Genomic DNA, 18,646 nt, shown 5'->3' on the forward strand with positions numbered 1-18,646 from the left:
GCCTAAAGATGTTTCACTGATTTTAGTAAAAGAGGTTGTAGAAATTTCAGCCTGAGAAATTTTTCAAATTAAAACCATTTTCTTTTCTTTCTTTGGTTTGTTGTGATAATACCTAACTTTGAGTTCTACACGGTACCAAGTGTAAGAGGCAAAAATGTTGGCAAATGTCCTTTTAACTTAAACATAACAAGTGATTAGCCCATTACCAGGAAAATGGTAATGGATAAGCCAAGACTAGGGAAGTTTTATGTCAGCAGTTTAATCTTGGGTTAAAGATGACTTAAACCAGTTATTTCTCTGAACCTGAAACAAGTCAGTAACTCAACTATTACGAGTTCTCAGCCAGATCATTTTCCTTTTGTGTTACTTTATTTTATGTAGTTTCCTGATTTTGTCATTCTGATATTTCATGCTATATGAATGCAGAAAGAAAACTTGTAATTTAGCCCTAAAATAAAGATTTTTGAAACTTTCAGCCAAAATTCAATATCATAAAGCCATCTCAGATTTTGACTGTCTCTTCTTAACAATTTCTAGTCATGCATATATACACCACCAAATGTAAAATAGATAGTGAGTGGAAAGCAGCTGCATAGCACAGGGAGATCAGCTTGGTGCTTTGTGACCACCTAGAGGGGTGGGATAGGGAGGGTGGAAGGGAGACATAAGAGGGAGGGGATATATGTATACATATAGCTGATTCACTTTATTATACAGCAGAAACTATAATACAGCATTGTAAAGCAATTATACTTCAATAAAGATGTTAAAAAAAACATAAGGGGAAAAATGACTAAAACAAAAAAACAATTACTAGTCACGGGCTTTTCCAAATAAGGTTTTCTAAACCAAATGCAATCTCATAAAAGTGTTTGTCTAAGAAGTTATGATAGCTGAGGAATATTGATTCTTTTAATATGTAGTATTCTTTTTTTTTCATATTTTAAAAGAGGCCAACCTTCATTCATTGAGTTTATGGTGTTCTACATTCTAGAATGATATTAAGAGCTTGGACTCTAGAGCCAGACTTCTGGCTCAAATTCTGGCTCTATTACTTACTAGCTGTGAATTACACTAGCTGTGTATTACTAGCTAGTGTGTATTGGGCACATCGCCCAATCTTCTTGTTCTTTCATTTCTTAATCTATAAAATACAGTAATAATACTACATAATACTCTAACTGGATAGTTATGTATATTAAATGGATTAATTTATGTAAGGTGTTTAGCACAGTGGTACATACATAATAAATATTCTATGGATGTTTGTTATTATCATAATTAAACTAATTGAACTTTTAAACATCAATAGCAGTTTTTCTGTGTTTTGCCCACTTCCACCCCCTCCCCTCTTTTTTAAAAAAAATTTGGGCCAGATTTTGTAGGACATTGTGCCATTATAAGGGTTTTGGCTTTCCCTGTAAGTGAAATACATGGGGAGTCACCATCAGATTTTGAGCAGAGGAATGAAATAATCTGATTTAGGTTTTTAAAGTCTCGATTTAACTGCTTTATTAAGCTCAGACTACAGAGGAATTAAGGGCAGTAATGGGGAGGCCAGTTAGGAGGCTATAACAGTTATCTAGACAAGAAATAATGATAACTTAGACCACGGTGGTAGTGGTGCAGATGGTGAGACGCAGTCAGATACTGGACACATTTCAAAAGACATAAAAGATCTTTTATACCTGAGGCAGAAAAAACTATAGGAGGAATGATTTTTGGAGGGAGGAGACCGAAAGTTCAGTTTAGAACCTGATAAAATTGAGATGCCTACTAGTTATACAAGTGGAATATTTGCATGGGAAGTGCATAAATAGATCTGGAGTAAGGGGAAAGGTATGGACTGGAGGTACAAATCTGGGAGTGATCAGTGTTTAAATAGTCCTTAAATGAATCTGTGAAATTGAATGAGATTGTAAATGAGGTAAGTATTAATAGAGAAGTAGTAAGAAGACAGAGCCTTGAGGCACTTCCATGCAGGTCAGAAAAATAAGGATGGAACAATAAGAGACAAGTAGAGAAGAATGACTAATGAAATAGGAAAACCCAGTGTGTATCTTGAAAAGGGTGTGTTTCAAAATAGGAAGAATGTTTTAACTATCAAATAATATTGATTGGCCAAGAAGAAGAGGACTGGGAATGACTTTTGGATTTTAAAATGCAAAGGTGGTGGTGATTCTGACCAGGACGTTTTCAGTGGTATAAGGTGAAGATTTAAAAAAAGACTTTGTGGAATGGATTCAAGAGAAAATAGGAGGAAAGGAATTAGAATGAACAATTTTTTGAGTTTTTTTCTTTTTTTTTTTTTTCTTTTTTCTCTTTTGAGGGGGCAGAGAAATGGGACAGTATCTGGAGGGAGATGTGGGGTCAGGAGGAGGGTTTTTTGCCAAAATGAAAGAAATTACAGCATGTTTTTATATTTATGAGAATGAGTTACTAGAGGGGAAAATTGATGATGCAAGAATTGAGAAGGGACAGTTGTTAGAGCAGTGTCCTTAAGAAGGTCGGGGGTGGGGGGTGGGATGTAATATGCAAGTGGAGGATTTAGCCTTAAAGAGAAGCATGGACAATTCACTCATTGTAATAGGAGGAAGGGCAGGTGAAGGTAGGTGGGTGGTTAATGGTGATGGAAACAACTGAAAGTTCTCTTTCTGATTGCTTCAGTTTTTCCCAGCAGCATAGAATGCAGACTTATCTGGTGAAAATGAGAATAGTGGAAGAGGGTGTTGAATGTTTGAGAGGAGAGGAGAAGGTCTGAAATAGTTATTTAGAGGTGTGTGAATAAACCTGGGGGAAGGGAGCAGGATTGCTAGGCAGTTACCTGGAGGGAAGTGTGGGGTGAAGAGATGGCTTTTTTTTCCAGGTGGCAGAAATCACAGCATTTTTATATGCTGATGGGAATGAGCAGAGTGAAAAATTTATGACACGGGGAGAGAGTGTACATTTCCAACTTTTCTTGAGGTTAATGGCCATAGGTTGAAAATGAAACAAGTCAGCTTGTCTGGGTGTGTTTGTCTTTCCCTTGTCAGGTATTCATGTGTTCGTGAAGAGTAGCTAGAGTTGAATTTAGCAGGGGTTGAAGTTATACCAGGCACATATGCCCAAGGGAGAGAGGGGCAAGGAAGGTGAGAGTGTACTTGAGAGAGTGATTATGTGAGATGGATAAGGAGTGATGGGAGGACACTGGTGGATAAGGCACAGTAAGAAGGAGGTTAAAAAAAATGACAAAAATTAGCAGATTCATCACTTATGCTGAAAAGAATAGATGATTACCACCACAGTTTGTAGAAACAGACGTAGCATGTTAATACTGTCACTTTTGGATGCAGAGAACAGTACTCATTGCTCATTAGAAAAGTTTGTTTTCTGGATTCATCTTCGCTTGATCAAAAGGATACTTCTCAGCCACTGTGAAGTATTTCCCTAAATAAATATCTGTGTTTTATTCTTTATAAAGTATTTCCATTTTATTCTTTGTATTTATGGAAATTAGATGTTTTTGAAAGTAAAATTTTATTGACTTTAGGGAGAAGACAGTAATGTCATGTAAGTCATAATAGAGGCTGTACAGCAAATATTTAGCAGTAATGAAGTGTACTACTGACCTAATCATTGTATTTCTGTTGTTTAAAATCTTAGATTGCCATATTAATATATAAATGGCTAATGGTATGTTTGCAAAGAAAAATTTTTTTTTTTACGGTTCTTTGTACTTTATCAGTAGGAATGTTGGATTTCTAACTTTCTGTACTGCCCAGCAAATTGTTAATATTTGATATATCAGAATGTTTTTTTAATCTTTAAAAGTTTTCATATAGATCAATAAGCAGAATATTACCATTACTACCAGAAGCCCCTGTTGTGCCCACTTCATTTATTGTTTTCATTTTTTAATGTTTTATTTTGAAAAAAGTTCAGACTTAGAGTTGCAAGGAAAGTATTAAAGTCTACACACCGTTCACTCAGATTCACCAGTTGTTTACATTTTGCCATATTTGCTTTATAATTTCTCAAAAATATTTTTTTCCTTAACCATTTGAATGCTAATTGTAGACATGGTGCCCTTTTACCCCTGAGTACTTCAGCATATATTTCCTAAGAACAAAGACATTGTGTTCCGTAATTATAGGAAACAGTTAATCAATGTCAGAACATCTCATAATGAATCAGTACTTTAATATACAAGCCATAAATTTTGCTGATTATTTCAATAATATCTTTCATGGCAGTTCTTTTCTTTCCTCCTTGATTTAGGATTTAGTCCAGGATTATTCGTTATAATTAACTCCTTTATCTCTTTATTCTTTTTTGATCTGGGACAGCTTCTTGAACATTCTTTGTATTTGTTGACATTGACTTGAAGAGTACAATCTGGTTATTTTGTAAATCATCCTTCAGTCTGGGTTTGCTTGATGTTCCCACGTTATTAGATTCAGGCTTTGCTTTTGGGGCAGGAATACTACATAAGTAATGTGGTATTCTCAGTGAATCAGCCTGTAGGTACATGATGTCAGTTTGTCCCATTTTTAGTGGTGATAACTTTAATTACTTAGTCGTGGTGGTGTCCTTTGCGTTTCTGCAAAGTTACTGTATAAATAAGTAATCTGTGAGGAGACTGCATAAATATTCTGTTTGTCTTTGAACTTTCCATGAATTTTAATGTCCGTTTATGATTTTTGATTTAATCAATTATTACTGTAATGACTGAAAATAGTCATTGTCTAACTCTGTTATTCCTGTTACATTTATTAGTTGGCATTCTACTCTAAAAATGAGCTTTTCCACCTCCCTCACCTACTTATTTATTATTAGACTCATTAATTTTTATTTTATGTGTGAGAGAGTTATAAATGGGGTATATAAACTATATATATACACATACACACACACGTATATGTATACACACATATATATATACTGTAATTCATATTGATGCTCAAATTGTTCCAGATTTGGTCTGTGGGAGCCTCTTCAGACTGGCTCCTCTGACCTTTTGACATGTCCCCATCATCTTTTTTTGAGGATTTCTTTATTTTCTGATGTTTCTGTCTTATGTTGTACTTTCCCTGCCCCTTCCCTAGAAGCAGTCATTTCTTGAAGGAATTCTGATGCTTTTTAGTGGGAAATGGTAATTAGAAACCACGGTCTTGGCAATAGTTACGCTCATTGCTATTGGGGTGTCACTATTTCTAGGTCTTTCCAGCACTCAGAGCTAGGAAAAAGCAAGCAATTTCAATGTGAAATTGCCATATGTATGTTATTTTTATAAAATTTTAATCATATAGTCATGTTTCTTTTACTTCTAGTTTGACACCACAGGTTCTACTCCTCTTTCCCTATTTTGTATTGCATCTTCCTTTTTCCCCACAGTGAGAACCTAGTTCCAACAAGTTCAGTATATACACTCATTTGCTTAATACTGAAATGCACACAAAATAGATTAGAACTGTGCACTTACCATTACAAAAAACAAACCTATTAAATAGAGTTCAAGATTTCTTTCAATTTTTCTTTTTCTTAGATTGAGAGTATATAGTTAAAATATTGTGTTCAAAAATTTCCTTCAGAGTAGTTATATGTATTCATCACTTAAAAGATAATTTGATCCATTGTTTGTTTCTGTTCAGTATTAACATTTCTTTTCCTCCATGCTTATTGACTTACTTTCTACATATCTAGAACATTTAACATAGTTCCAAAGGCAAGACTGTCCAAAAGTATACTCATATTAGTCACTCTTTTCACAATTTTTTTCACTCCTGTCAATAAACAATTTCATTTCATCTAGTTACTGGCTTGTTCTTCCTGTGTTGTTTTTTTTTACATAAATAAGCAGCTACATAAACATGTTTTTCCTATTGCTTTGAAAGAGTGTCTTATTACTCCTTTAAAGGATTGGCAAGAGTGTAAATAGGTGAACACCAGGGATAAAATTAACTTTTTTTAGAATTTTACTTTGAAAGACTTTAATTATTCTGAAATGGAATTTTAATGAAATATATATTTAATATAGGCTTTTATGAAACACAGAATGTTGCTGTTAACTGGTTACACTAACAATATTTATTTCTATTATTGAAGAATTAGGGAAAGAAACACCAACATTTCAAATAAGGTTTTATGAAACTGCAGAAATTAATGTTATTAATTTGTAAAAGCACTGAAATTTATTTCTGGATAATATATATAACCTGAAGTAAGCCTTTGGTTCTTTTCTCATTTCTGCATTTTGACATCATACTGTCTATGTTGAGAAGTATTTCTAAAAATATTCTAGAATTAATAAAATGTTGATAACAAAGACATCTATATTTGAATACCACTAGCAGTCTTAGTTCCACAACAAGTATTTCATATAACTTGAAGAGAATGATACTATCGGAACATGCTAAAGGACTTTAGAAAAAGTATGTCAAGGAAAAAAGAAACAGAACAAGGGGGGTCAGAGGCAACAGTATGTAAGAAAAAACATAGAAAATTTATCTCACCAGAAACAGCACCTCTTCTCAGTCTCAGACAAGTACTGCCTCCAAAAAAGCCAATTCAAGCGTTGGGAAGTGGCAGGATCAATATGGGAGGGCCGAATCACCTGATCTAAGGTAAGGCTATTTTTAAACATTGGATACTCCTGATGTTTAGGTCATCAGTGTTGTTTTATCTCATTAGAAAGATAATAAATTTTGACTAGGCTGTACCATTTTCCCCCCTGAATTACACTGTTTCAGTATAGAATTGGGGGTTTTTACACTTACCTTATGAATCAGCCCTTATCACCTCATGTCTCGCCCCTTGTCTCTCTAGCTTTTTATAACATAAATCGCCTGGAACCATGCTAATGGGTGCTCAATAAATGTTTTCCTTCCCCTTGCTGCAGGTTTAATTTTCCTTTCTCGTATCATACCCTATTCAAAAACCCCTGGGTGCTTTTCACTATCTGGAATAAAATTTAGCTCTCTGAGCCGGTCTTTAGGACCTATAAAATTGGACGCCATTGAATCTTTCCAATCTTTATTTCCCAGCTACAGTGCATAAACCTGCCATTCTATTAAGTGGGTCTAGGAAGTACTATCTCCCTTATTGTTGCTATGCTTTTTATTCATAATCCACCCTCCATAGAATTTTGGTTTGTGTTCTAAATCTTAAATTTACAAAGCATACAAACCTTGGATGGATATTGTAAACTCTGAGCCTGTGAAAATGGGAATAATAATTTCTATCCTAAGCGATATAATGAGAAGCAAGTGTGTTAGGATATGAAAATGTTTTGCCAACAATAAGCAGTTATACTTTGCTTGACTATACAATCTAAGCAGTTATACTTTGCTTGACTAGAAATACAGACTAAGATACCTTCTTAATTTATCGCTTGAAGTTTTAAATAAGGTAATAGTATATGGGAGTGTATTTTGTTTGTTTTTGTTGGTAAAGAATTTAAAGCTTTCTTCCTGGGCAGCTTGATGCTGTATTAATGTGTGTTTTGTTTTGTTTTTTATGAATTTATTTTATTTTATTTTTGGCTGCGCTGGGTCTTCGTTGCTACGTGGGCTTTCTCTAGTTGTGGTGAGCGCGGGCTACTCTTCGTTGCAGTGCGCGGGCTTCTCATTGCGGTGGCTTCTCTTGTTGCGGAGCTCGGGCTCTAGGCGCACTGGCTTCAGTAGCTGTGGCTCGCAGGCTCTAGAGTACAGGCTCGGTAGTTGTGGTGCACAGGCTTGGTTGCTCCCCGGCATGTGGGATCTTCCCCAACCAGGGCTCGAACCCGTATCCCCTGCATTGGCAGACAGATGCTTAACCACTGCGCCACCAGGGAAGTCCCATGCTGCTATTACTTTAACATCTGAAATTTCTTTTATATAAACCATTTGACTTATAATTTTTATCTTAAAATAGTTATGCTTTTGATGTAACAGTTTATTTCTTGAAATGGCCATTTTATAAGGAAAATATTAGTTTTTAAATCTGAAAGTGATACGTTTCCGTACTTAGACTATATAACTTCCCCCTCGCTTCCCGCCCCCACTTCCCCCGTGCCCCAAAAGATGGTTTGGTAACTCAGAAAACTCCCTATTCTGATTTTGTGATTAGTCTCAGGGAGTATAGGTAGTAGGAAATTTGACACTGTATTTTCAGTATGTATTTTGTGCTTTTGAAAATTAAAAATTAAAAAGAAAAAACAACTGTAGATGAAAGCTACATACACTTTCTTATAGCATACGATAAAAAATGAGATTCCAGCTCTTGTAATTAATGTAACTGAGAAATGGGGAGTTTATTTTAAAGCATTCCTCAAGTCTCTTTGTAAAGAACGATTAAATGATGGTTGAGATCGTTTTCATAAATTACAGTATTTGGAGACCCAGACTTTTCTCACCCTGTTACTCTTAATTTATATATTATTGTGTTTTTTAAATCTTTAAGCTAACTATAGTATATAACAATAACATTTTATTGGTGCAAGTTTGTTTTGTACAGATTTGTAACTCTTGTAAAGCGAATTAATGAGAAGAATGAAGTCGTTTTAATGAACACAGAAAATTGGAATAGGCAATATGGATGATTGCTATAACCTTATGCCAGTGTCCGATTTATTTCTGTATTTTGTTTCCATTTTACAATCTTAAACTATGCTCCTTTTAGGTAATTAGTTGCAAATTCTAGATTGTTTTATTAAGCTTGTTTTCCAATATCAGAATACTTTTAAACTAACCCAGACTCTTGAAGGAGGAATAGTTAAAAATTGCTTTACAATGTATAATCACTAAGATATTTAAACCTGCTCACATGTTTTATAAATAGACAAACAAAACTTAAAAGTGGATGTTAAATGAACATTAAATCTAAGATTGACTCCCTCATTTGTTCTTGCTGCTTACTGTTTTATGTCTTGATGAAATCGTTTACTGAAAAAATGTACCTGTACTTCATAGCATTTGAGCACTCTGAATGCATGTTGCTATATTGTGTAGCTTGTAAGATTTTATGTGATTGGACATATGAAGGCCTTTTTTTTTAAATTACCTGTAGAAACATATCTTTTCCTGTCAGTGATACATTTAAAAAATGCAACTAAGCATAAATATGGCTGGTAAAGCTTTATTCCAAGCTCTGCACAAAAGTAAGTAAACTTGGCTGCCCTAATAAACACAATTTATGTCCTCCAGTGAGTCAAATTTTAGCATATTTCACCTTTAAGTATTCAAGGTTTTTTGTTTGTTTTTAATATAGCTTAACAAGTAACGTGACATTTTAAAAATTCAGGACCCAGAAAATTAGCGTGGAAAACATTCTGTGGGTAGGAGGGGTTTGGAGTTGGTCATACCCAAGCCTGAATATTGACGTTAGCGCGGTACTTCACAAAAGAGCCTCTTTCCACATCTGTGAAAATGAAACTGATTGGACTTACACCTTACTTTCAGTGTACTTACAGATGAAATAATTTTTAAGCCTGTGAAAATGCTATTGCAGGGCACCACTAAAGTGTTAGTTCCCTTTGGATCTCTGCTCCCATCATAGGCTTTACCAGTCTCTTTGAATATGGTGTGATAGGAAATTACATGTCCTGAAGACAGTTTTTAAATTCTGTGATTTTTTTTTTTTGGATGTGTATCACTTTTCTAGAGAGAATTATTTTTTATTAAGAAGTCTCCACTTGAAAAATAGAATGTAAGTATAGAAGCAGTACTGTCTGTCCACAGAACTCAAAAGATCAATATGAAAATATGTATGTAATGAAATCCTTACCATAATTGTTAAACCTTTTTAGATATGACTTTAAATTTATTGAGTAATAAAAACATTAATTTTTTTTTTTTTTTTTTTTTTTTTTTTTTTTTTTTTTTGCGGTACGTGGGCCTCTCACCGTTGTGGCCTCTCCCGTTGCGGAGCACAGGCTCCGGACGCACAGGCCCAGCGGCCATGGCTCACGGGCCCAGCCGCTTCGCGGCATGCGGGATCCTCCCGGACCGGGGCACGAACCCGCGTCCCCTGCATCGGCAGGCGGGCTCTCAACCACTGCGCCACCAGGGAAGCCCTAAAAACATTAATTTTTATTAACTACTTTAAGTTCTTTCTAGAAGAGGACAAAATATAAGTCTCTTCTTTGGGCATGCCATTAGTTGTAGTCCTTGACTTTAGCTCTGTATTGGAGTTACATGGCGAGCTACAAAAAATATTGATGCTTCGGCCTGAGAGACTCAGATTTAACTATTTGGTGTGCACTCTGGGCATTGGGGGCCTTAAACGCTCTCGAGATGATTCTGATGTGCAGGCCAAGTTGAGAACCCCTAATCCATTAGTGGGGTGTGAAATCAATTTGCTGGTCTCAGCCACCAAATATTTCTTGGTTTTATTTTGGTTTTTTTCCTGTCTTATTTGTAAATATTAATAAAATCATATTTGATATTAATGTTATTTTTCCTTTATAGTAAGTGTAAGTAAGTACTGTTTTATGAAACTTTTTTAATATAATATATATACTGGATTGCTGTGCAAAATGTATTTCCTAAATAACTGTTTTGTGGTTTAAAAAGTTTAAAAACTACTGTACTCTATCATACTTTCACTTAAGATGGACTCAGCGGAGAAACTTTTTTCTTTTTTACTTTCATCTTTAAAATGGGAATAATAATAGTTGCTACCTCATAGGATTATTATGAGGAGTAAATCTATATAAAGTGCTTAGAACAGTGCTTTCCTAGCACCAAAGTAAGTGTTCGATAAATACTAGCAATTGTTATTACCAAGAAAAGTAATCTTCAGAGCTAGTGCTTTGTTTTTCTCTTAATGCACATTAAAGACTTTTGTTATGAAGACTGTCCTTCATTTTGGCTGGTAAAAAATAAGCTCAGAGATAAATTGGTGGCCAGAGATTAATAACTAACCTTTTATCTGTTTTCCCTTGGTTCTGATTTTGTTACTCTTAGGATTTCTATTGTATCTATGTAAGCAGCTCTCATACCCTTTCTGGAACATCAGAATCATCAAAATATGTCATTTTAATTTAGTTCCACTAAAATTTCAGAGGTGTTTTCATATTCATCTGTGCTAGGAGGATAGGTAGAGGTTTTTGTGACTATTCACTGCCTGTATTAAACTGTAGATTAATGAAACTGTAGCTGTCCACTGTGGTTAGTTGCTCTTTCAGCTTTTTACTCTATGGTTGAGTCCAGTATAGAGAAGAGAATCTTGATAACTGCATTAGCTGTCTGCCTTATTGAACAAATTTGTAAACCCAGTTAAACCTATGCTATGTAGAAATCCAAGTTACAGTAGATCCTCATGGTGAAGCTCTACTAAATTTTTTTATTCATTGAAATAGAAAGTGGTACATCAGAAATTTTAATAATAATATGGTTCAATATTGTTTTCCATAATGTGACATCAGAATTGATGTTTAATTATTCACCTGTGTTAAATATTAAGTGATTTTTGTTACTTTGGTACATATGTGTCTGTTGTAAAATATTTCTAACAAAATTTCTGATTAAGGTAAATCAATTTGTGTGGTAAAAATGCTTGGGCAAGGAGCTGTTACTATTATGGACATGTAAGGAATTGCAATTTTCTAGACTCCCTCTAGTGATATACATTTATTAAGGCTAATTTCTCATTTGTATGTTTTCATTTTATTTATTTATTTTTAAAAATATTTATTTATTTATGGCTGTGTTGGGTCTTCGTTGCTGTATGCAGGCTTTCTCCAGTTGGCGGTGAGTGGGGGGCCACTCCTCGCTGCGGTGCATGGGCCTCTCATTGTCGTGGCCTCTCGTTGCGAAGCACGGGCTCCAGGCGTGCAGGCCTCAGCAGTTGTGGCACGTGGGCTCAGCAGTTGTGGCTTGTGGGCTCCAGACCTCAGGCTCAGCAGTTGTGGCACACGGGCCCAGTTGCTCCGTGGTATGTGGGATCCTCCTGGGCCAGGGCTCGAAGCCATGTCCCCCGCATTGGCAGGCAGATTCTTAACCACTGCACCACCAGGGAAGTCCTGTATGTTTTAGAAACATAGTATTTGCCATTTTGAATCTTTAGTGATAGAGCAATCCATTTAAAGCTGAAAAAGGTAATCAGACATCTCTGAACATATTGAAGATAAACTTTAATAAATGAGTACTCCCATGTGTCCCAGAATTTTTGAAAGCAGAAGTCGTTAGAAATCCATGGTCAAAGGTTATAGAATCTTTCCCCTTTTGCTACTTTTAACAGTTCAGAGAATTTATAATCCAAGTTGCAAATCCAAACAAATTTGTGAGAATTTGTTCTTGATGGGAATAAATTTAAGAAGATGGAGAGGGGAGAATCCAGCAATTGAGAATAGAAGAGAATGGAAAAGAAAATAGTAGGGTAGAAATAAGGATTTTTACTATGAAGTTTAGGTAGTAATAAATGGTGAGGGAAATCCTGGTTTCAGAATATACACCTTTATCGTTTGGGCTGTTGGATCTGAGATGTGTTTATATATGGGAGAGCTGATGGCATGTGCTTTGATATGAAATTATAGTGGTCGTAGCTTTGTAAGTCTTTTAAGTTCTAGGCAAAAATAAGAGCAATATTTGTTTTGTCAGAAGTATTTCAATTTTTCTAATGTGTGACTGTTAGGGTAGTTTCCCAGCTGCACTGAAGGGTACACGTTAAGTAAAATCACTTTTGATCTTTGAGATCATGAGGGAACCTAGGTGGTCAATGACCTAGGCATAAAATCAGAAAGGCTTGAACATTTTTTAAATGTTATGAACAGAAATCTTAAGTGGCAGGTTAGTAAGCAGGAATTAAATATGTAGTTGCAGACATTTCAAATGCCATTATAGACTTTTTATAGTTCTCTCTTCTTGTTTTTGTGAGCATAAAATTATTTATGGGACTTTTCAAGGTTTACATGAAACATACTTTCAGTAGTTCTTGATTTCCCAAAGTCTTAAGTTTTTCAAAGGCTGCTTATCTTGCTAGAAGGCAGCATGGCTCAAGGGAAGGGGTCTGAGGCTTTGGAATCAGGAGGACTCAGGTGTGAAAGTTAGTTTTGCCATGTAATCATTACTGAGGTCAGTGACATCACTCTGGCTCTAGCTTTATCATCTCTAACAAGTATATATTAATTTTTTAAGTTACGGGTTATTCTGAGGTTTAGGTATAGAATGTAATCATTCAATAATTGGTAGCTGCTGTTATTAGTCATTTTAGGAACCTAACTGTGGTGACCTGAAGGATCTATGGTACTTTGTTTTACTTCTATAAAATTTTAAAAACAGAATTGTTCAGAACTGAAATATAGGTGAAGAGAAATTCATCTAATTTGCATCCACTTTTCATTGCCAATTCCTACAAGTGACTTCTGTTATCTTGTTAAGCATATATATTTTTATAAAGTTCTTAGCTACATGTAAAAATGGCTTTAAACGTTATTTTATTTTCTTTTATTGTTAGATTTTCCTATTAAATTTGCAGCATTATTTTGTGATAGACTGTTTTTCCATCTACTCACAAACTTTAATGGTTGTAAATACAATTGGAGGTGGGGCTGGCATTTAAATATTTGAATTTTTCTATCTAAAGGCAAGTTATCAAGAATGAAAAAGTAGTTCCCTATTTATTTTTTCTAATTCTCAGAATAAATCACTAAGGAAAATAACCTTTATGTATCAAAGTGAGCATCATTTCTTTTCAAGCCCTTTTGAGGAATTTTTAAGATTTCTGTAATAGAACTATGATATGTGTTACAATTATAGTGGCCAAAAATTTTTATTTCCATTTGTTTAACATTTTCTACTGATTCAGTTCCACAAAGATAAATTCACTTGGAGACTATTAAAAAATAGTAAATTTTGAAGAAAACCTACAAAAATACTTAAAATTTAGCATTATGATCATTGTTGGGTGTGTTGGTCTTAGCTTATTAATAAAACTTAGTTTTTATGACTATGCAAAGTAGTGAGATCTAAGTGAAGTTTTTTCAATGTGTGTTGTGATCTGATTTTATTTTAAATTATATTGCAAAGGGTTTTAGCCTTTATTTCTCACCTAATATTTGTGTTATTGTCCAAACATCTAATTAGGTGAAACTGAAATGATTGAATTTTTATGTTACAGGAGATTACCTGGGGCAATTGATGTTATTGGTCAGACTATAACTATCAGCCGAGTAGAAGGAAGGCGACGGGCAAATGAAAACAGCAACATACAGGTTTAGTATTTTAAAAGTTATTATTTTTTTTTAAATGAAGGATTATATCTGTGTTCTAATTTAATTCATTCATAGCACTATGCTATGTGTAAGGTGATTTAGATGCTACAAAGGGGATTTAAAATGTGGAATCAATCACCATGTTATTACAAAAGCTGTTCCATTTAAAATTTATAACCTTTGGATCTTTTTCAGTAAGATATTTTTTTCCTTGCTATAAATGTGATATATAGGCTCATTGGACTAAAAAAGGAAAATATTGGAAAAGTTTAAAGAAGAAAATAAAACCGTCGATAGTTCTGCCATCTAAAGATAACCACTCTTAACATTTTGGTACATCCCTTCCTTGTCACTAAGCAAGATTGGGATAGATACTACTATGGTTATATTTTTGTGTATCCTTTTTTTTTTCATATAAAATTATCATTTGCATTTTCCCATATTCTTAAAAATATTTAACAGCTCCTCATGATAGATTTATTGTATGGCTATACCATAATTTATTTAATGTGAGATTTCTCAGTGAAGTAGATCTCTTTGCTTTTCAAGTGAAAGAATGAAAGAAGATAAGTTATTAGTAGCTTATATAATTCAAGTTTGAACTTTGAGTAATTGAGACTTTCAGCTGTTAGCTTGACCACACTTTTTTTCATTATTTATTTTCTTTCTCTGAGTACTTTAAAAGATGTCCAGTGTTTTGATTCTTTATTACCTTTAATAAATTATGTAAATGTTCTTTTTAGCACCTTTTAAGGTAAATTATTTCTAAAATGGAAGATAATCCTCTTTTTTACCCCCACCATTAAAATGTCATGCTTTCTTAAAATAATACTGCTTTCTACTTTAAAAACTAGCTTATCAGCATAAGCCTTATAAAAATTACTGTACTTAAATGTAGGAAAAGTTAATGAAAGGAGATTATATGTTTAGATGATATGCTTTAGCTAGCAAGGATTTGAAAAGTATAAATTAAATATATAACATCATGTTGCCTGTTTTTTCTAGTTTTCTCAAACATGTTTGCACATCAGATTCCCTTGGGGAGCTTGTCAAAAATTCAAATTTCTAGGTGCCACTCTCCTGTAGGTTTGGTTTCTGTCCCTTACCTGTTCACATAGATCAATATTTTGTAAATACTTTTACTTTTTAAGTATAAACCCTTGTTCCTAAAGGTACAAGGCTCACATGAAGAAGTTTCTTATGTATCTGGCTGCCTGTTAGTTGCACCCTATTGATGCATGCCTTATAGTCTCTTACTTTGCAACCTGATAATGACAGGCCTTGGTACAGTGAATATCTGGTTCTCTTACCACGTTAATTTCTTAATGTTGGTATCTATGACTAATGATTATATCGCCTTAATTTGAATACTTTAACTTTGGTTGAGTAACAAAGATAATACTCATTACATTTTATTTATGAAGTACTTAATTGTCTCATTTAGAATATTTTTAAAACAATTATTTCTTAAGAATTTTATTTGTAATGATTCAGTTTTGTCTAGGCTTTGAATATGAACATTTTAAAAAGTGTGTTTGAGAGTGGATACTCAGATCTGTATAATATCTGTATAATATACACACACATCACACACATAGAAAAATTACTCCTGCTTTCCCAGAATATATGTAAGTGAATAAAACTTATTTCTTAGATTAAATGAGATTCATTTACTGAGTTTAATCTTAGATAAGAACATTTATTCATCTTTTTAATTAACTGTGCTCTAATTTTAGGTCCTTTCTGAAAGATCTGCTACTGAAGTAGACAACAATTTTAGCAAACCACCGCCATTTTTCCCTCCAGGAGCTCCTCCCACTCACCTTCCACCTCCTCCATTTCTTCCGCCTCCTCCCACTGTCAGCACTGCTCCACCTCTGATTCCACCACCAGGTAAATAGTAAATAAGACATTTGATTTTGAAAGAAAAATAACCTATGAGTGTTTTTAAAATTTTGAATTTAACAATTAAAGTATGTATTTTAAAATAGCATCTTCATTGATTGCACTACATTAAAAGTAATAGAATATGAAATTGATTATGTAAAATCTTCAGTAGATTCACACTGAAACAGATGTATACGTGTCTGTCTTTTTCAGTAAAGCAAAGAAGCAATGTAGTAAAATAGGGAAGAATGGACAGACACTAAAATTGTGATCCAAAAATATAGTGATCCTCAAATTAAAGTTGCTAGTTGTATATGTATAAATTCACATTGAATCATATTAACTTGTTTTGAAAAAAATTTAAAGATACTTTCAGAATGGCGTAGGTCAGAAAAATTACATCCTGTGAAAGGATTGAAATGAAAATCTCAGTCTGTCTGGTCATCTTTCTTTGTATACTGGTTTCCTTTTAGGAGACTGTTTCTGGGTGCCAGGTATCTGATATTTACTTCTACTACACAAGAGAGAAAACTAATGTCAATTTTTATCATATTCTTAGTCACTTTTGGTTATTTATTAAAAACTAGATCAGTGACAGTAGAAAAAAATTCACAAATAATTACCAAATTTTATACTTTCATCCTTTTGTCTGAAGACCTTTGTTATTTTATTCACGATAGGCTTTCAATATTTATATCCTTTAATCAATTTTTAATGAAACTAACAGGATTGATTGAGATAATAATTACTTTCTTCCTAGGGAGAATGCCAGTAGTAAATATTAAAAATTAGCTCCTGGTCCTAACCAGAACTACATCCGCTACATATGTTAAAATTTGCTTTCTATTAATAAAATCAGTTTATACTAGAGAGGCTTGTCCACTCACTTTGCATTTTCAAGAGAGTTGTCTTTGTTTTAAGCGGTGGTGATTGTAATTAGAGTACAGAAGCACTTAAAGGGTGTGACTAATCCTTCCCTGTAATACTCATCCTTGGCCTCGAAAATTCACCTACTGCATTAGCCCCACAAGCACAACGCCTTTGATTTTCTTCTGAGATTACTTCTGCTTTCAAAAAGGATAATTATGAAACCTGACTACGGCTTAGGGAACCTGTTGTCTCAAAAATAGAGGAAAGAGAAGACTGGAGAGGTTACTCCAGAGAACATTATTTTTAAAGTTCAGTGAATTTCTTGTTCCAACAATAAATTGCTTGTTCTGAATCCGAACCCATTCAGAAGTTGTGCCTGGATCTGTGACTCTTGAATCTTTAATGTGATGAGAATTAACTAAATGAAAAGAGAAATTAATGATGACTTAGTGATCCATAAATGAGTTCTTTGCCCTATGAAAAAGATAAAATGTAGAAATAGTTAGTTTTGAACATATTCGATTTAATGAGATAAAAGATGATCAATGTATGTGATTATAGTCTTTACCCTACATTGCTTTGTAATCTTATTTAAGCTTTACCAGCTACTAAAGGTGATTTAAAAGAATTTTTTGTTTACTAGCTAATATAGTATATTCCCAGATGGCTAACATATATTTCAACACTTGCTATTTATTAAAGTAAGTGAGAGAGAGGTGGTATGAACTAATGATAAAAAAATAAATACTTCCCTGGTGTAAGAATATTTAGAAGCCCTGTAGGATATCGATAGGCAATGGCATTATCTGGATGTGCGTTCTTTTTCAAAATGGCAAAATCATTCCATTTCTTTGCCGTATAACCTCTGTTTATAAGGATGACAAATCTTTTAATTATGTTTAGCTTATCTATGGCATTATACTGTAGAGTACCAGTGATTATTGCTTAAGCTGTCTATTTAATATTAATTTTCAGCTACATGCTTTCCATATTTTAAACACCTGTCCAGATTTCCTTTGATGCTTATCCTTAGAGAATATTTCCATGTCATCCTGTCAACATTTAAGGAATACATATTCAGATGAATTCTATTGCTGGTTAAGCAGTACCTATCTGTGGTATATTTGCTGGGGGTGGTAGTGAGGGAAAGATACCAATTCATATTAAAACCAAATATTTGTAAGTTGAGACTATCTGGATTACTCCTTATTTTACTAGATTGTGAGCTGTTGGAGAGAGCATAGGCTGTGTATTTCCATTTATGTTTCCCCGCAACGCTAATCACAGAGGCCTGTGTATACTTGACATTCCCTTAATATGTTAGCTAATTGAGTTAACAAGGTATTTATGTATCCATAACACCAAAGGGATTTTCAGATTGACAGTTGATACAGGCACTTATTAATCAGAATGAGCACTGGCTTTAAACTACAGTATGGCTGCATAGATATATATATACATATACCAGATGAATGTAGGCCTTGATTAAAGCCACATTTTCAGTTACCACTTACCACAGAGTCACATGATTATAGTATATTCTGTAGAGTTTGCTGTAATTTAGATCACCTTAAGAAGCATAAGCAACTAATGAAAGAAAGCTGTGGTTCAGGAGTCTTTTTGTAAGTACTGCCTTAAAAAGTACTCCATTTGTCTTTGAGAAACCTTGGGTTATCTTTTTGCTTCCTTGAGAAATAAAAAAAGGAAAAATGAAAAAAA

The 18,646-nt window shown here is 33.9% G+C and overlaps 1 protein-coding gene across 39 annotated transcripts in view; it reads left to right on the plus strand.

Moving 5' to 3' along the window:
* FIP1L1 (factor interacting with PAPOLA and CPSF1) overlaps window positions 1-18,646 on the plus strand; it is a gene marked incomplete at its 5' end in the record, with an annotated part of 65,905 nt that overhangs the window by 20,242 nt on the left and 27,017 nt on the right. For 23 of the 39 annotated variants that reach the window (XM_079702466.1, XM_079702482.1, XM_079702474.1 and 20 more), the window contains 3 exons: window positions 6,495-6,602; window positions 14,077-14,170; window positions 15,907-16,063. In XM_079702466.1, coding sequence (XP_079558592.1) covers window positions 6,495-6,602; window positions 14,077-14,170; window positions 15,907-16,063 — 359 coding nt within the window. The remainder of the gene's footprint in view (window positions 1-6,494; window positions 6,603-14,076; window positions 14,171-15,906; window positions 16,064-18,646) is intronic. The other 16 variants (XM_079702477.1, XM_079702458.1, XM_079702453.1 and 13 more) reach the window with 2 other exon arrangements.

This window comes from Hyperoodon ampullatus (assembly GCF_949752795.1).
Source record: "Hyperoodon ampullatus genome assembly, chromosome: 1".
NCBI lineage: Eukaryota > Metazoa > Chordata > Mammalia > Artiodactyla > Ziphiidae > Hyperoodon > Hyperoodon ampullatus.